Source organism: Mustela erminea, chromosome 2, assembly GCF_009829155.1.
Source record: "Mustela erminea isolate mMusErm1 chromosome 2, mMusErm1.Pri, whole genome shotgun sequence".
NCBI classification, from domain to species: Eukaryota; Metazoa; Chordata; class Mammalia; order Carnivora; family Mustelidae; genus Mustela; species Mustela erminea.
The window spans coordinates 3,412,263-3,432,095 of NC_045615.1; the positions used below are offsets into that span (position 1 = coordinate 3,412,263).

The 19,833-nt window shown below is 44.4% G+C and overlaps 1 protein-coding gene across 2 annotated transcripts in view; it reads right to left on the minus strand.

Annotated features, from left to right (window-relative positions):
* Positions 1–4,553: 4,553 nt before the first annotated feature.
* Positions 4,554–19,833, minus strand: part of ENTPD4 (ectonucleoside triphosphate diphosphohydrolase 4) — a 37,472-nt gene continuing 22,192 nt past the window's right edge. The window contains exons 7-13 of one of the 2 annotated variants that reach the window (XM_032332176.1): positions 19,404–19,463; positions 18,572–18,702; positions 16,490–16,656; positions 12,767–13,091; positions 10,945–11,030; positions 9,864–10,025; positions 4,554–8,791 (exon numbers count right to left, since the gene is read on the minus strand). In XM_032332176.1, coding sequence (XP_032188067.1) covers positions 8,563–8,791; positions 9,864–10,025; positions 10,945–11,030; positions 12,767–13,091; positions 16,490–16,656; positions 18,572–18,702; positions 19,404–19,463 — 1,160 coding nt within the window. In that variant the 3' untranslated portion in view covers positions 4,554–8,562. Of the gene's footprint in view, positions 8,792–9,863; positions 10,026–10,944; positions 11,031–12,766; positions 13,092–16,489; positions 16,657–18,547; positions 18,703–19,403; positions 19,464–19,833 lie in introns of both variants that reach the window. The other variant, XM_032332175.1, reaches the window with a different exon arrangement.

Genomic DNA, 19,833 nt, shown 5'->3' on the forward strand with positions numbered 1-19,833 from the left:
AATGGGATCTTGGAGGCAGGATATGTTTTCTTAAAATTAGCCCCACCATAGTGTAGGGTCTAGAGTAGGAGCTGGAAATCTACAGCCGGTGGGAAGAATTGGCCCACTCCTGCTTTTTGTGAAGGAAAAAAATTTTATTGGCAGAAAGTCACACCCACTCATTTAGGTATGGTCTATGAAACATTTCACACTACAAAAGCAGTGAAGTAATTTTTGGCCCGAAATCAGGTGGTCTGCAAAGCTAAAGTATTTACTACCTGGCCCTTTGGTGAAAATTTTTGCTGACTCCTTGTCTAGAACAGCATTTCTCCACCTTCACTGTGCATTACGAACGACCTGGGGACCTTGCAAATAGAGAAACTGGTTCAGGAGATCTGAGACCAGCCCATCTATCAGGCTTCTGTGATTTTGATGCCACTGGTCCTGGGACCGTGCTTTGAGAAGTGCCTAGACCAGTGCGGTCCAATAGAAACACAAGTACACAAGTCACTTAAGTTTCTAGTTGTCCCCATGAAAAAGTAAAAATAGGTGGCAGTAATCTCTTATTTAACTTGATACAGCAAAAATACTATCATGTCTTAGGTAACCAATAAAAAAAAATTGAGATATTTTATGGAATTCTGTGTGCTAAGTCTTTGAAATCTGGTGTATATTTTGCATGTATAGCCCATCTCAATTAGGACTCAACTAGGACTGGCCACATTTCATGTGCCATACTGGCCAGTGTAGCTCTGGGGTAGCCAGGCTGCCTGGTGGCCAATCCCGTGTTACTAGCTGTGTAGCTACAGTCAAGTTACCTAACTTCCCCACGTGAGTTTCTCCGCCGTACAATGAGCATCGTAAATGCCCCTTCTCATGATGTTGTCTTCAGGATCACGTAAATTAATAAAGTGTCTAAACATCCTGTTGGGCACATCGTAGACCACTCTTATGCCATTGGAATGATTCTGTACAGCAAGGAGTTTCTTCCTAATAAAGGAAGGAGACTGAGCCCTGCTTCCTGCCTCACGTCCCAGTGGCAGAAGGTGGAGGTAAGTATATTCCTCAGTTCTCAGCCCACAGTTCCCCCCTCCCACAAGGATCTTTTTTTCTTTCTTTCCACAAATATTTATTGAGCCTTTACGGTGTATCAGATCCTGGGCCAGGCGCTAGGATAGAACACAGAGATGAACACAGAAGCCCTCTGTCCCCATGGATTACATTCTAGTAGAGAGCTTCACAATGAACATGATGTAGAATATGCTGGAAGGTGGTACTAGGGGCAGTGGGGGGCGGGGAAAGCAGGGTAAGGAGGCTGGAAAGTGCTGGGGAGAGGAAGAAAGGTCAGTTTTAAGTAGGTAGCTGGTGGGCTTTCTTGGGGCAGCAAGTTACTGATGGTCCTAAGGTCAGGGGGGCTGGAGCATAGCCCATTTTTCTTCTGACTTCTTTTTCCTTGTTGATTTGCAAGAAACCTTGTAAATATGTATTAGTCCCTTGTCCATTGTAGTCACTGCAAATACCTGCTCGGTCTGTCTATTCACTTTGACTATGGTAGCTGTTGAACAGAAATCCTTACTTCTGCTGTTTCTTTCTTTCTTTTCTTTAAAGATTTTTATTTGAGAGAGAGCAAGAGCCTGAGAGGGAGAGCCTGAGAGGGAGACCATGGGCAGGGGAGCAGCAGGCAGAGGGAGCAGCAGACTCCCCGCTGAGCAAGCTCAACCCCAGGATCCTGAGATCATGACTTATAGCTTAACCGGCTGAACCACCCAGGCACCCTCTTCTGGTATTGCCTTATTCATCCTTTCTCCCTTACATTTGGTGCTATAGGATGTGTGTGTGTGGGCGGGGAGGCTGTTAAAAAGTGACTGGCTTTTAAGGATAATTTAGAGTAAAAAAAAATTCTGAAGTTATGTTTAGAATAAAACCAATACACAGAAATCATTTCCTCTAAGCTGCCTTTGGGAAACATCCATCTTACTTTGCCGCTCTCGTTTCTACCTTATTCCGGGTTTCCTTCTCCTTTTCTCAGGACTGAGTGCGTTAAGAAGAAAGGAAGCCACTTGATTTTCCCAAGTTTTTCTAAACAGAGCTCTAAAATGCACTGCTCCCTGCCTGAGTGAACTTCACTCAGTGAGAGGAGGAAGCGGGGCTGGGGGGCTGCTGCTGAGGGGCCTGGAGGCTGTGTCCCCCGCTCATCACGCTAAAAGGGCACAAAGCTTGGCAATCCCAAAAGAAGAAAGCCGATGATGGAGAATGAGAGATGTGTAAAAAGATCCGCTTCGGAAACCCTAGGAACCTAAAGTGGTGGTGTGACAAAGAAACCAGATTTTGATTAGGACAAATATTTAGGAAGAACTATATGCTACAAAGTATTCCTTCACCAGCTTAGTTATAAATATACAAACTCAGGAAGTGAGCACATCATAACCCACGTGCAAGGGGCTTCAGGGTGGACAGACACAGGGTCCCCGAAGGCTGAAAGTGATTTAAGCATGTAATTGGAACAGAATGGAGAAAGGCCAGGAAATTCCAGAAAGTCCTCTTATGCTGCCATGACCAGAATAAAAAACTTCACAAGGCTAAGTAGAGCCCATTAAATATTTACGTGTCTGTCTTTTTGAATCTCAGATCTAGGTAATAAAGCTTGTGCCGGGTGGAAAAGCTGGAATTTTAGGACAAAGTGCGGGCGTAGTTCCTGGATTGGAAGCTGTGAAATCACTGGCAAAAAAAGGCATGATTCCTCTTTCCGAAATTGCCCACGCCAAACCCTGATTACCATGGAGGCCAAAAAAAGGTGAGAGGTGGAATCAAAACTACCAATTAAAAGCCTGTGAGAACGGTGAGAAGGGCTGGCCTGGGTACTTTCCAGAAAAAATACGGGGAAAGAGTTAGTTCCACACCTGGAAGGAGGAGGGCGCTCTTTGTCTTCCGATGACCTGGCCACAGACCAACTCTTCCCCCTTCCCTTTTTTTTCAGGAGGAAAAAAAAAAAAGCCCCCTTTCTCCTCCATTTAGTTGTTTATACGTATTTAGACAAGATGCCTGTCTTTTGTGGCCGTCACCATTATGTTCTGTGAGGAGACTTTGGTATTTTTCTCAGGGCAGAGATCCCTCTGAAGGCTGGGTTTTCTTGTTTAGGCTGCTTCTTTGGGTCTCTCACATGCAGCAGGCTGTTGACAGAAACAGTCAAGTGGCCGTGAAGTCTGGAGCCCAGAGGTAATTCACCTGCCAACCAGGATCAAGCTCGAAGGGCAAAGGTAGGAGGCCGAAGCGGGCCCCGTCTGGGCTGTGGCATGGCTTAGTCCCGCTTAATGGACGCATTCAGAGATAGAGGCAACCCTGCACCAGGCAGGAGGAACGAATGGCTTGTTAAGAACAAAGGAAAATGCCTTGACAGGTCAACTCTCCTTTTGTTACCGGAGCCATCGGGCTCCCAGACAAGGTGGGGCTGGGGGGACACCTCAAGGTATTTGGTTTCATGCAGGCACTGGTGCTGCAGGCAAACAGCCCCATCTGCCATGTAGGCCTCTGGGAGAAAAGGACACTCCTTTGTCCTCTGGTGACCCTCAGCCTGACTCTGATAGAGATGACGTTTGTGTCTCTGCTTCCAGACCAGTGTGAGCGCCAAAACCTGTGCAAACCATTAGCATTTCAGGATCTTGAAAAAAAAGAAGAAGAAGAGCCACCAGTGCATTCCAGACTCGTGGGACAAATGCAAAACAGATAAGGAACAAAAATCCCAAGCCACTGCCTTTCGGCCCCGGTAACATGGGCAGCCGTCGGAAATGTATTTACTTCTCTTCAATCAAGTGGAGTAAAATTTGGACATGGTTAGATGCCTTCAGTATTTCGTGTATTTACCCTCAGGCTCAAAGACCTGCATTCACCATATTACCTCAGAAATCACTGAAGTCAGTTCTCTCTCAACACGGTCATCCCATTCCTCCTGCCCTCCAAGCCCCGGGCCTCTGTGCTCACCCCGCACTCCCGTTTTGCTCTGTTAGTCCTTCAGCCCTCCCGGGACGTCTTTCCTAGGCTCTTCTTTTTGTTGCTAACAGCGGGTGCCTTCCTTCTCCATCTGTCTCTATCATCCGTTTTTTGGCTTATGTCTCAGGCCCACCTCGCCCCCATCCCAGGGGAAATCTCTATTTTATATATTCTCAAGTTGCTGAAAAAAAGCTGTAGTTTTTAATAGCTACTAGTAACAATAGTGAGATTCACATTTCTCTGGAAATGAGCCGATGACTTTAAGCCTAGATCTAACTGCAGAATCATGTAATATCAAGTTAGTATTTTAATTTAAACTATTTGTGAGAAAACATGCACAAAAAATTGGTTAATTCCAGTTTTTTGGGCTATGTTCATCGTTCACAGGTATCTTAAAATGATAATCCTGTGAAGAGTTGCCTCAGAATGGCTTTTATTGTTGACGCCTGGGTGGATATGACATGGCAGGAAATGCTTGTCCTTGGGAACTGCTGGGCTTTGGGGCTGCAGGACGCACAGAACCCTCCCTCCAGAATCCAGACAGCAGGGCTTTGTTACACGCACATAAATACGGCAAATGCGAAGTGTTCAGTCAGACTCGGGCGATTTATTTTACTGAATTTAGATTCAAGTTCAACTAAGCTTTCTAACAGGTAACAAGATTCGAACATTGGAGAAAAATCCATGTCAGTCATAAGAAACCAAGACCCTATGGGCCAGTGGCTGAGCTTTCATCTCATTGGTTCTCAACACCCATCTGTGTGTTAAGTGTGGCAACGTGAGGTGGCCGAACACGGAAAATGATACGACACCACAACACCCCAAAGATGTATTCTTACCTTGAACAGAAAACATCACTTAAATTAAAAAACAAACAAACAAAATGTTTAAAAGTTCTCCCTCAGTGTTTGTAATTCCTAACTGTAAAGTATCATCTCAGTAACCAAACAAAGAATTCTCCTGGGTTGGTCACATCATTCATTACTGAACAGGAAAATCAGTATCATAAAAAATGAAACACGGAAGTAGAAATAAATAAAATAATTTACATGTAGGTAGTTTTGCTGCATTGCACATAACCACACAAAATCCTAAAGCTGATTTTTTTTTTTTTAAAGCTCAGAAAACACATTTGCCTTTCCAAGTTGTAAGTGATACATGCGTCTTCTAAGGAAAACTATGCAGGCCTGATATTTAAAATTTAAATACCTGTCAGTCTAGAATTTGCCTACCTGGACACGCAGGTGTGGACAATGAGTGGTGAACAAGCGGCCTTCCCAGCCTCCTGGGGGCCCAGGCCTAGCAGCCTGCAGCCTCTCCAGCTTACCCCCAGGCCTATGGCCAGCAGTTTAGGGTGAAAATATGCAAAAAGCATTGGTATAAATGGGTATGCTTGTACTTTTGCTGTGATGTCCTTCAATGGACTATAAAATCTTTACTAGCATCCTCGGAAGGTTTAGAAAGAAGCATTGCACGGTATGAGGAGGGGACAACGGCATTTCCCATAGTGCTTCCAACAAAGCTCAACACAGAGTAGTTTTCTTCCACAAGGCTCTTAGCAAGTTTCTACCAGTCCAACTTCTTTTGCTTCCTATTCCAAGTATTCCGAGTTCCCTGCCTTCTTGGCCAGCCCTTAACTGATGTGAATTACTCTCCTGAATTAAGCTCCTCCCGGGCCTGCCTCGCAGCCTGGCCCTGCCTGGCATCAGAAAGACCCCTGTGCAGTCCTCTCGAGACCGCAGGCTTCTCAGCACCGTGCAGTGAGCCCGCTGGAATAGCACTTTTTCAGTCTGTGGGGGAAGGGCCTGTTTGCTGGCTTATGAGAAAACGGATCTTGAAAACAATCTAGAGGGAAAGATGAAGAAGTGGAATTCTGGTGCACACTCAAATATCTTAACATTTAAGTCTGTTCTCTTCTCTTGTCCATCTTTCCATTTCCACAAATGGCAACTAGCCTCCTGAATTAAGAGAGAATGCCAATGCACATCCTTTCTTGAATGGGGTTGTTCGTGCAGGGGTCAGTGAACATTTTAAAGGGACATCTGTCCATAAAGGGACATTTAGTAAATATTTAGGCTCTACAGGTCACATACAGTCTCTGCTGCATTATTCTATCCCCCTCTACCCCCACTTTTTTCCTTTAACCACCCTTTCAAAACTGAAAAACCATTTGCAGCTCAAGGCTCTTCTAGATTTTCCCTGTGGCCCATAAGTTTGCCAAGTCCTGGCTCCAGGGAGTTCTTTGGCAGGGGAACACGGGCACTTCACTGTGTAAAGCATAAGGCTGTTTGGGCCTCAGAACCCTGATTTGGGGATTTCTTTTAGACAGTGAGGTAGGTAGGTCCTTGCTGAGGGATCCTTAGAGCATGCATAAAGCAAAACTCCCATTTGTCTTGATTCTGCTCCCCGAATGGTACTGACAGGGCCCAAATGGCACCCTTTATTTACAAGGTGGCAACTTATGGTGGGAAGCCTTAATTAAGGTCCATTTAAATCTGGGCCTGGGCTGGCTAATCCTTGCCTTGTTTTAAAGGCAAGATCACATACTCCAGGTGTCTGAGGAGTTTCATTTCCAGGTTACTTACTACCGCCAATGGTTGGTGGTAGAAAAGCTCAAGTGTGAACACACTTCCTCTTCACCACTGATGCCACCCAGAGTCTACAGAACAAACCCCATCTGGCAAGTCAAGAGGAAACACACCAGCTCACTCTACTTCTAGGGATACCTAAAACAGCTTGTCTGAGGCTGGGTCTTGATAAGGAACAGTATTTACCAGGGACCAAGCACTTCAAGAGCTGCAGGTTTCGGAAGCCAGATCTCCCACAGGGACATTGACCTCCCTCCTCTCTGACACGACAGGCTGTGCCACCACGGAGCTCCTCCAACCTTCTGGGTATCCGTGAGACAAAGAGTCTAACAATAACTTTCTCACTGTTAGAATATTCATTTTGAAGAGCACAGTAAGAGAATTTGCTCTCTTTTCTGTATTTGTGATCTTTTCAAGTCATCAATATACTTATGATATATGCCATTTTAAATAGTTAATAAACAAAATAAAAGTCCAATTTTTTTTGTTTTTTAAGTTAAATAAAGTCTTCAGGATCTGAAACCTTTCTCTAACAAATGATGTCAGGAGAAGAAGCTCTTGGTTCTCAAAATACACATTTGCTACCAACCAGGCCAGTTTAACTGTTCTGGGATTAAGAAATAGCATACGTATATACATACACACTCACAAAAAGAACTTTGTCTGAAAAATCTAGGTATGAGAATTCCCAAAGCCTCTAAACTAAACGAACAGGTGAAAAACAACTAATCTCACGTAAGCCAATCTAGTTGCTCTCTTTCAGTTTTTGTTTAAGATATTGAACCTGTTTTCTCAAATTGGGAGTTTATTTCTTGTATTAAAGCCAGAGCCTTCTCTTAGTCTGGATTTACAGTGGAACTACCGCCATAGCGTCAACTATGACAGTAATAAAGACAACCGGTCAAGCTAAGTATGGGGTCTCCAAGATAAAACCGCTGAGATCATTTTTCATGAAGGAGGGGGGACACCAACTTGAATCGGAAGAAACTGGAGTGCCATTAAATCAGCAAAAGTGTACCACTAAGAAACAGTGATGTGTCTGCCTGTGGGTAGACACTAGCTCCAGTTCTAATGACCTCAACACTGGTGAAACTTGATGGATTTTCCAACTCACTCAAAGACATACTATTCTAGGGCTGCTGAAAGGTGGGACTAAGAAAGTCATTATCTGTGTCAGGAAAGACCATGGTAATGGGGATTTTTCTACATAAAAATAATTGAAACAATAAATTCTAAAGTGTGTGTTTTTTAAAAGAAAGACTACTGCATTCTCTCATCCTCTATCATTTCTCTCTCACACACTCGCACACATTGTCTCACACACATATTATCTCACATGGTTTCTCTCACACACATTCACACATATTCTCTCACACACATTCTTTCTCTCTTACACACACACACACGCACGCACACACACACACACACACACACACAAACACACTGCTCTAGGCATTATTTCACATCTTCCAGGACTATTGGTTTTAAAAATAGTACCTCCTGGTGCCTATATCTTGGATGTAAATGGTTTTGATTTTTTAAGACTATGAAGAAACTATACAGGGACAGACCTGAACAATAAATACAATGCATCACCCTGTGTAGGTCAGAGCTTTTGAGATAGACAAAAAGAGGACTATGATTCAGCCCATTGGGTTCTGTTTGGAGAAAGCATCAACCGTCAGCACTACCTTCTCTGATGGAGAACAGCTTTGCCATTCCCTTCACTATCCAAGTGCATGTTTCAAATGTAACACACCTCAAAGAAAAACAGAAAATCTCAGGTTGCTATCCTGTGCAGCAAGAATGAAGTGATTTTCCCTTTTCCCTGCTCCTCAATTTAAAGCTGTAGACAAAACAGTGGAGCTTACAAACAATGGATTTCAGTTTCTGTTTCAAGGAACAAAAGGGCAAAGGAGAAACAAAACCAAGTGAGAATAAAGAGGAGAAACCCTGAGGCAAAAATGGCTTTTCCTTCAGAAAGTCTTCCAGGGCTCTCGAACCACCTTCACAGGGCGCCAGCAATCTTCTGGGACGGGAGGCCTTCCTCCAGCCAGAGGGCAGCGGTCGAGGCGCTGCGGGGCGTCCGCCGGTGAATGCGCCGCAGCCGCAGCAGGTACAGGAGGATGGAGAGCACGACCACCAGGAAGCAGCCTGAGAACAGGTAGTGATTGTAGACGAAGGAGAAGCCCCGCCAGTGAGCGTGACTGGCCCGGAAGGTCTCCTGCTGGATGTCCCTGCCCGCGTGGAAACAAAAGCAAACACCACACGTAAGCGAGACTGGGACTGACCAGGCCAAGCCACGTGATGGAACAGGTGCGGGGTCTCTGGGACTCGGTTTCCTCACCTCCGAAAGGTAGGCCAACGTGGCCTAAAAGAGGGTGATTGTAAGCAGTAACAAGAGAACGCGTGAGAGCGCATTTGTACATCCGCAGCAGTTACCGTCACTGTCATTTGGGAAATAAAACCCAGAATTTTAAACGGTGACAGTTTCCCTGACATACAGGAGCCACTGTGGAATGAGGGCCCCCGTCTGTGAGCAGTAATACCCACCACCCACAATGTCTGCAGGCAGCCCAGAGAACGGACTGCTGGCACATGCTCCACTGGAAGAAGCAGGGGGATCCCCCAAGAAGTGCATTTCTTGTTTATCAGTGCCCCGGGGTCAGCGGGCACCAGATCTGTGAAGGGGAGCGGGAAAATGTCTGTCTTCACTTGCCGGTCTCTGACTGGCATTTCCATTGGCCATGAATGCAGATAACAAACTACGGCAGTGTCTGTAGAACTTGAACTTGGATCGTGGCGACACTCGGAGAGCTCTTAGACCACACTGTGGTAGTTTGCAAACACCTCAAAATGTCGATACACGTCACTGTACGGGAATTACGGGAAGTACTAGCTCTGCTGCCAGAACACATATTACTGTACCACAGATATGTCTTCTGTAATATTTTGATAAATATATTTCAATACGGCAGTTTCCTCTATACCCTGTTATTTATTTACATATCTTAGGAGCAGTATTTTGAGGAGTCTGAAACCATAAAGATGAAGAGCCCCAGCATTATCCCTTCTGTGCAGGGGTTGGGGAAAGATGCTTGATATAACCAAACACTTCTGTGCTGCATGTGATGGGACGGTGGGTGGGAAGGAAGCACAGGTGTGGCAGACCAAAGTCAAACTCCAGTCTGCGGTCCTGCCCGCAGCCAGCATGCTCCCCAAACACCCGCCAGCCCCAGCTGCCATGCGCTATCATAATGCAGAAAAGCCTGTTTTGTTTGATTCTTGTTACCAGATTCGCAGCCATACCTTAATGGTAAAAAACGGGTCCTGTAAAGGATTGCTCCGAGCGTCCACTGAACCTCCTTGTCATAAACTTGTAAGGCTGTCTTTAAATTTTTATAGTTGACAGGAAACGAAAAGCCCCTGTGAAACACTTCAAACATCCAAGCCGACTTGAAGCACTGATACCTAGAAACACCAAGCACAAACCTAAGTGGGATTCACTTACTTGTCACCACAACCCGTTCGCTGGGACGGCCTTCCCCCGCCACCACGGTGGGTGCTGAGGCCTCACTAGGCTGGCGCTCCGAGCAGACAAACCAACTGTGTGCACTTCTAGTTGACGGACTTGGTTTGTACCCCTTGTCCCACAACCCAAAGAGTTCACCTACCAGAATCACTAAGTGCATGGAACTTGGTCTCAGTAGGATTTCACACCTTGCCATGACAGATTTTTTCTCCTCAGGCATTCCCTCATTTACTTTCTGATAAATACTGAGCAAGTTCCAACTTCTTTGGACCTCAGTTTCTTTATTATAAAATGAGAAGGCAGAAGGGTCCTTTTCAGCTCTGATAGTGTAGGATTCTAAATATCAGAGGCTTACTTATTGCAAAGTGCTGGGCTAAGTCAGTAATGAGATATAATAGCAAGTAATAAGATACCACATATCACTTTAATGACTTATGAGGACAGGATCTTAAAAAGCAACAAATAATTATGAAATAAGGCAGAACCTGATAAATGCCACTAGGGAGACATATTGTGTCCTCTGGACACTGAGAGAGGGATGGAGTCTGCTTGAATGGGCAGAGGGAGACTCGACAAGGTCAGCATCTGACCTGACTCTCAGGTCTGGCCAGGACTTCAACAAAGCAGGGGGTGAACAGGGGAACTCTAGATGGAAGGAATAGCAAAACTGAATAAAACTGTCAGATACGTTTGCACACAAGTATCTGCTGTCCCATTTGAAAGGAGCCCAGGGTACAAGAGGAGAAACCGGGATCAATGAGGATGCAAAAGTAGGTTGGAGTCAGGGTGTGGCAAGACAGGGGCCAACACTGAAGCATGGTTTCTGGAAAGCGTGTGGTTCAGCCACCCACTGCTTACTTCAGCCGGTGGAGGTCGGCATGGGAAGCGTAGAGTCCGCGGTCAAAGCGTTCCCGCAAGATCGACCACTTTGTTGCACAATAATCCTGGAAGAAATTTCACCCCAAATAAATCATCGGTAAGGTGAAACAGTTTCTTCATTTTCAAAAGGGTTTACCAGATTCATATTTCTAACCAACAGATACTTCCAATCAGGCAATACAAACTTAATTTCTATATATAACGGGAAGACAAGATGCACAAGCTTCCAGCAGACACTGATGAGTGCATGTTCCGTCTTAAAATGCCGCTGAAGTTTTTGTGACAGAGAATTTCACTGCCCATAACCAACCTCTTCAACACTGCTTACATTTCCCCCTGTGTGATTGCCTGTGCCAGGCAAACTTTTGGAACAGTGAAGTGGTACTTTAGCTAGGGCAGAGTGGGTACCTGTTTCTGTGGCACCACAGTGCAAGGCTCTGGGAACACCAACAGGATTCCAAAAGGCCCGCATTTAGAAGGGAAAGACATGCCATCTTTTCCTGAGGTTATTTGTAATAATATTGATAGCTAACAGTTATGGAGCACTAAGTGCCTTTTCTGAACACAATACTTAAAGCCATTCCTTGGCATGGCTAGGACTCCAACCTCTATTTCAAGGATGAAGAAACGGAGGCTCTGAGACATGGTGAAGCGTGCGAAAGGGGACACAGAACAACACTCGGTCTGGGGTGAGAGGCAAGGACAGGCATTTAGGGCAGAGCAAACACCGTGAATGAAGACAAGAGGGCAAGTAGCTTAGCTGCCCGGGAAACTAAGAGCTGTCTGCAGTGATGAGAGTAAGGGCATGCCGGGTGGAGAGAGGAGGCCCCCGAGAGGGGCAGACATCCAAAAGCATCTGCAATTTATCCTGGTATGAAGGAAGCTACTAAAGACTGTAAAAAGGAGAGGAGCCAGCACTTGCGTCTTGGACAGAACTCTCTGGGAGCGGCATGAGGCATGAACGGTGGAGGGACACCAGAGGCAAGAAGATCGACTGGGAGGTTCCTGCAGGTGACAGCCACAGGCCTCACTAGGGCAGTGAGAGCAGGATGCAAAGCAGGGAAGGATATGCATGAAGTAATGTGCTTGTTGACTGATTGTGGGGCGTGTGTGGCGAGGCTGGAATGGATGGCAGGGAGAAGCCTAGAACTCGAGTTCTGGGAGGTGGACTAGATGGTCAGGGATGCCATTAACCCAGACAGCATCACAGAATGAGGGAACAGAGAGAAAATGGTGGGTCTGTTTTGGGTCATGAAATCTAGGCAGGGGTCAGGCCTGGAGCCTCTTCTTGACAGGCAGTGGCAGCAACTCATGAGCATGGATGAGACCATCAAAGAGCCTGAAGGTCCAAGGGCCAAAGGTGGCTGTTAGGGATCACCCAGGGTTAAGGGGTATAAAGGTGGGGAACCCTTGAAAGAGCCTAAGCCACCATCAGAAAGGGAGGAGCCAGCAAGAGAACAGGGGTCCTGACAGCTAAGCGACAGAAAGGCTGCTGGGAGTGGCCAGATCATGGCTACATTATCTCCTCGAAGTACACAAGTCTGTCACCTGGAAGCCACTGATGCTCAGAGCGGCTCATGGAGTGGTGGGCAGAAGTCAGTGGACTTCTCACTCCTACTGGGACTGCATCTCTTGTTCAACCAAGGGAACAGGGTCCCCAGCAGGCTGCCTTACATCCTTCCATCCCACCCTCCCCTTCTCTTGACTCAGGCCTCTCAAAGTGCAGGAGGGACATAAGCTGCCACTGTCCACATGAGTCTCTCAAAAGCATGCGGAGGAAGAGGATGTCTTTGAAGGTTACCTTTGCAGCTTTAGTAAACGTAGCAGCATTGTAATCCCCCCCCATTCGTAACACATCTTCAGTGCAATAGTAGAACTCCGAAAAGCCATAGAATTCACTGTTTTGGAAGTGAATTGGGGGCTGGTAGACACCGTTGAGGGAAGTCTGTGTCTCATTCGTTTTATTCATGAAAGGCTGGATGGTCTCTCGACATAGGTCAAAGTCTCCTGTTCCCCGGAGGTACATGGTCTGTCCATTTTGCTGGATTTCATCTTTAATGTCTAGGGGTAAGCAGGGGTCCAGGTATGGAGTATCAGGAGCCAGACCCGTCTGTTTCCCCAGGAGCCTACAGGACAAAGAGAAACTTGATTTGAGACTGACAGAAAACCATTTTTTGAAGAAGCAGCTGCAGGTCAGTGTTTCTCAAGACATTCTATGGACCGTGAGCTCAGCAAGGTGTTCTGTGGGAATGAAAATGGATTCTGGGGTCATAAGGTTAGGGAAACAGGTTCTTGAACCCCTCTTGGAGATTCACCATCCATGCACATGCGTGTAGGGCAGACACTGTAACAGGGTCCAGTGAAACAGCTACCTGGTGAGATGACCAGTGCTTTCAGTACCCAGGAATGTGGCCTGTTTGGGTGCCTATGCTCCTCTTGGTTTCAAGTTCACTGCAGCTGAATGCCTACCAACTGTGTCATTCCCAATCCTGTTCTGCCACTAGAGCCTGTGGGTTTCAGTGTATAGAGATGAAATGTGACTGTGGAAAAAGGTCATTGGCCCCAGGCTCCATGCCTTGGAGGCAAGGTGCTTACTTAAAAACTACTGTCAAACTCAGTACTAGCAAAGTTGAAAAAAACTGGGAAAATCTAGAAGAACTGGTATCAAGTTGCTTCACAAATGTTTGCTAAGCCCTTGGTAGTCTTTAAAGAAGCCAAATGACACTGAGATGAGCAGATGCAGGGCAGGCCAGAGCTATGATGGTGGTAGCCTAAGAAAAAAGAGCTATGACGGCGGTAGCCTAAGAAAAGACCTCAGTCTGGAACAAAGACTGGCCCATGAATACCTAAGCTAAAACAAAGTGCTTACAGTTACATTCCATTTTGGATTCTACTTTAACTGATTTTTAAAAATTAATCAACTATTGGTCCCAATTGCTACAGATAAGAGTTTCTACTGTTAATTCAAGGTTCTGAGACATTCCATGGACAAGATATCTTAACTGTCCTCTGAAATCACTTCCCGATGTGATTTCCCTGCACTAAGATCTGTCGTCCCCTGTACATACTCACTGCTAAGCCACTGAGGAACCGGAAAGAGCTCACAACTACTGGGTTTACTTTAGTGTTTGATACTGTGACATCACATGGGCCTAAAAAGGTGTTTAAATTTTATTATCCGTCACTCGAATGACAAGTTTTTTATTCCTAAGATCAAGGCAACTCAAAATGCACTTGAATGTAATAAATTAAGGTCTTTGCCATTAATTAAAAATGTCTTATTTTAAAAACTCAGTTGCTATTGATGGCGAAGAGATAACTATGTATTTCAAGGCTCAATTCCTCACATATATAAAAAATGATGACTAATGTTTATAATCATTATAAAAGTCCAAGATCGCTTAGTCAGCAAAGTGTCCAACTCCTGATTTCAGCTCAGGTCATGATCTTGGGGTTGTGTGATCGAGCCCCTCATCAGCCTGCACACTCTGTCCAGAGTCTGCTTGAGATTCTCTCTCCCTCTGTCCCTCCCCCTGCTCACACACACTCGCTCTAAATACATAAATAAAATCTTAAAAAAATAAGTCTGAGACTAGTCAAATGTACTTCAACATTACTGTTTTTAGCTGCCCTACAACTACATTAAGAAGGGCCACTGCACTGTCATACAAGTTTGACATTAAAGCCAATTACTAAAAATTAGCATTGCAGGTGTTTCTCTGAAGTTCTAACTCAAACATCACTAAAGAAGTATTCCTATATAAGACTATTATAAAAAATAATTATACCAAAATGTAGTATATTATATACTACATTTAAAAGAAACTATGGGACTACCAATCTCTTAACTAACACCATTCAATTAATGTCTGGAGCAGAAGAAGAACAAGTTTTTACGGCTCTTCCTATTCACATATGTGAATTTCTGGAAGATGTGGTACTGAATGGCTGTGTCTTGGTCTTTCTTAAAGTTCAGGCCTCCACAATTTTGTTAAGATTAAACTGATCAAGGAACTATATACTACCATTTATCTCTACAAATTGGGATTTTTTTCCCCTTCAAAACCAATCATCAAAACAAGGAAAACTAAACACAGTAATTAACAGGATATCTTATATAACTCCACATTTCAGGTATTTTTATTCATCCAAACAGCTTTGCTTTTCTTATGCCCCAATTTCAAATAAATAATTGCTATATACTTAAACTTATAAATTTAAACTAATTAAAGTGCTGATTTAGGGACACCTGAGTGGCTCAGTCAGTGAAGCGTCTGCCTTCAGCTCAGGTCATGATCCCAGGATGCTGGGATTGAGTCCTGCCTCGGGCTCCTTGCTTGGTGGGGAGGCTGCTTCTCCTTCTCCCTCTGCCTGCTGCTCCCCCTGCCTTTACTCTCTCTCTGACAAATAAATACAATACAATACAATAGTGCTGCTTTTATTTGTTTTATATATTTTCTATAGCAGAATTTTTTATAAACTCAGTTTTTTGGTTTTTTTTCGGTGAAAATCAGGGCAATTTTATTTATGATGATGTAAATTTAGGGTGACATAAATACCCAAGACTCCACGTTTGGATGCATGGGTGAGATAAGGACCGAGCCCAGGCCTTCTGCTTCTCCTTGGGATTCCTGGGGGCAAACTTCTCTTGCAGTGTCTTCCATATGTCTTTATTCATTTCCTTAAACTCTCTCAAGTTGTCTGTGGACAGGATCAGCTTGTACTCCTCCATGAACAGGCTGCTGAAGCTTGTGTCTCTGGGACGAGGGTACTTGTGTTTGTAATAGTTCAAATGGAGTTCTGCTAAGCTCTCATACATCTGACCACAGGCCTTAGGTTCTGGAATATGGGTGTGCTCTCCATCCTTAAAGGCCTGTCTTACCCTGTGCCGCAGTTAAGTGCCCAAGTCCCAGCCCTATTTGCTCTCATCCACTGGCCAATCCTCACAGAGCTTAGGGAAATGCTCATAGCAGCTGGTCACAATTTTGGGCCCCTCATAAACACATTTTTTAAAAGTTTCACTGCTAAAAATGTTTAAAATCACTAACTTGGACTTGTAGATCACTTCTTTCTCTCTGGTCTTATCCACTAACTGACTGCACAGGCTGGTTTTCCAGAACACCACCAGAACATCAGGTAATCCCCTTCCATCCTCAATGACAATCTGATCATCACTTACTGGAGGCCTCTGGGACATCTGCAGAGGCCCAGGTGCTGAGTTTCCCAAGGGCTCTGCAATGTGAAATACACTACCCAGGGCTCAAAACTGCCTCAATACATTAACAGTGAAATCTCTAATCTACGGAGGTGTGGGTCTGAGGGAGAGATCTTCTTTCGGAAGCTGGAAGGGTTCAGAGCCAAAGACATATGCTGTCCCTTCATTTCTCAGCAGCCAGGGGAGTCCAAAGCTGACAGTGCTGATATACTTCTGTTGCTTGAGGTCTCCCTGCTTTGCCTGGGTATGTTTTCTATGAGGAGATACCAAGGTTTGAAAGTTAATGCTACGAAGTGGAAGGTGCTTTACCTGTTCTTTTGAACTGTGCTGGCAAATATTCGGTCTTCGTACCTCTGTCGAGCAGCATTGCCACCAAACCCAAGAAATGTGGCCACATAGACTCGGTATACATGCTCAGTTTGGTGAACATCACATCCCAAGTTAAATTCAGCTAACAAGTTCTTAGCTACTTCTTCCTGCAGGTGCAAGGATAAAAGACTTCACTATTTAAAGCAATACAAAAACAATAACCTCCTGTGAAAAAGGATCTAAAAAGATTCCCATCTAAAAGCAGCAAAAATGTCTGCTTCTACCTTTCCCAAGGACCCTTCCAAGCATCCTTCTGAATTCAATATGACAATTCTGACTTAAGAAATTCCAGATGTGCTGCACATCTGTGATACTGTTGCTTTTTGGAAAGGGAAGTTCATACCCTCCGATGGAAAGACATAGTTCATACCCTCCAATGTAGTATATGTACTTATGGAAGCCTATGTTTTAGAAATAATTCTAAACATTTTAAAGTCTCTACATACAAAGATGACCTCTGTGTTCTGTGAGAGAAAAAAACAAGTGTCATCTAAATCTACAACTCTGGGGCACCTGGGTGGCTCGGTTAAGTGTCTACCTTTGACTCAGATCCTGACTTTGGGATCTTGGGATCGAGCCTGCATCAGGCTCCCTGTTCAGCGCGGGGTCTGCTTCTCCCTGTCCCTCCGCCCCTATGCCCCTGCTCCTGCGCTCTCTCTCTTGCTCTCTTTCTCAAATAAATAATAAAATCTTTAAAAAAAAAATTATTTTTAAGATAAAAAAAATCTACAACTCCAAGGAGGGCTTAGTTAATTATGGTAATCAATAGTATGTGGAGGAACATGCTTATGCACTATTAAACGAGGGACACAAAATTATATAAACAGTAAGATTACAACAACCATATTTGAAAAAAAAACTATAAATACAGAAAAATGAATGAAAAGAAATACACCAAAATGCTAACAATGATTGTTTTTGGATGACACACCCATAGAAAAGTTTTAACCCTGACTTTTCAGTATTTTTTTCGAAACTTGCTTTCTGTGTATTTTTTACTTTGTCTTGAGGGGGAAAACACGACTTTTAACAAAAGGTATAATAGTTTCTAGAGGCATGCGGGGATGAGAAGCAGGACACAGATATCGTTGTATTTGAATTTACAAAGCATTTCTGTAAAGAGCTTAATAAATACGCCAGTAACAGTGAACACTAGGCAGCTGGCAGTACATCAGCTATGTTATATGCACTATCTCATCTCAGCCTTATAAAAGCCCCGTGTGAGAGCTGCCTGCATGGACCTCTACAGATGAAGAACCTGCCTCCCAGGAGTTAAACGATGTGCTTAAGGTCGCGTTTAGCGAGGCTCACGTGACGATGGAGGCCAGGCTTTTTTAACCACTACACCACACTAGGGGGAAGTGCAGGAAACCAGGTTTTAGTAGGAATTTACATCTGAGTGGAAAGAGAGTCTTAAAGATGTGTAGCAGTTCAGGAACACATCTGGAAACTTTCCTGGTGCTCTCTAGACAAGGCTGCCCAGCCTATTGGGAAACTATTGGTAGTGACTACGGGCCCTGAGGGCACGGGAGAAAACAGTGGAAACCCTAAGTTCAGAAATGTGCAAACAGTGCATACAAACCTCAATTTTTTCTAGAAAAGTCAAAAGCTGTCTGAGCCTTGAAAGAAACCCCAGTACATTCCCCAACATTAACTTAAGAAATGTGATGCTATTACATTATGTTTTACAGTATCTGTTGAGAAAAGAAGTGACTGAAGAGAAAATACAAAAAAAAAATTCAAGCATGTGACTAAAATTTATACCAAACAAAAACGCCCAGTTCAGAAAACAAACCAGCTGACTTCAATGAACAAACATAAACGGCTTAGCAGAGGTTTGCGTGGCTTTCTCCTGACTCCGTTCTCCTGGGTTGGGAAGGTAGGGCCTCAGCAAGCATAGTAAAGATGTGTTCAGACTCAGAAAACAAGACAAAAATGGATGGAGACATGTTAAAGGAAAACCAAACCAAACAGAAGAAAATTTGTACGGATAGTAACCTGCTGTGAGGAGGCAAAGCTTACAGTTTTGGGAACTTCGTACGCTATCTGAGTCGACACGCCGCCCATGTCCAGAATACCGGCTGTCCTTTTACGGAGAATAGCTTCCCTGCTTTCACTACCAGGAATGTTAACCTCCACAACTGCCTCCTCATCTGCAAATAACAAGAAATATCTGTTGGAACAGAACCAACCTGGAAAATGGGGATCTTCTTGTGAGTCCCCTTGTTTCCATGGTGCTTATCTTAAGCCCATCTGGGCAAACTCAGCCTACTCCTCCCACCTATAGTCAAATTCATAGTGGGAAAGAGCAGCCCTCTCTCTACTCCTACCCACTTAGCTGTGTCACAAAACTTGGCTCCTGGGGGTGCCTGGGTGGCTCAGTCAGTTAAGTGTGTCTGCCTTCAGATCAAGTCATGATCCCAGGGTCCTGGGATCAAGTCCCACATCAGGCTATCTGCTCAGTGGGAAGTCTGCTCCTTCCACTCCCTCTGTTCCCGACTCATGCTGTCTCAAATAAATAAAATCTTTTTTTTTTTTAAAGATTATTTATTTATTTGACAGAGAGAGAGAGAGAGATCACAAGTAGGCAGAGAGGCAGGCAGAGAGAGAGAGAGAGAGAGGAGGAAGCCCTAGACTCCCCACTGAGCAGAGAGCCCGATGCAGGACTCGATCCCAGGACCCTGGGATCATGACCTGAGCCAAAGGCAGAGGCTTTAACCCACTGAGCCACCCAGGCGCCCTCAAGTAAATAAAATCTTTAAAAAACAAAACTTAGCCCCCTTTTTATCCTTTGGGATTAGACAGAACAGCCTCATTTCCAGTCAGACAAGTTGGTTGGAAACATGATACTTACCATCCTCAATATGCTCGAATCGTCCAAGGACAAAATTAATGCCAATCCAAGCATACACACCTACAGACATTTCACAGGGGGAAGATAAGAAGGATAAAGTTCTAAGATACTTTTTATAACTTTTATCCATGCAGTTAGCACAAACAACTCATCTACTTTACTCCCTGACAACCTACGAACACATTATCTGAAATAAAGCATCCCTGATAATGTATTTTGTATTCTCCTAGTGGCTTTCCAAGAACTCTCAACTTTAAAATGTATAATTCTTATCATTTACATGGGTAAAAATAGAATTCCCTCAATGCCAGCTTTCATTTGGAACTTTTTTGAAATAATGGAGTTTTTACTTCATGAAGTTAAGCCTATCAACAGCAAGCTTGAAAAAAACACATTAACTCTGTCTCTTCCAGTTCCTTCATCCCTTGCT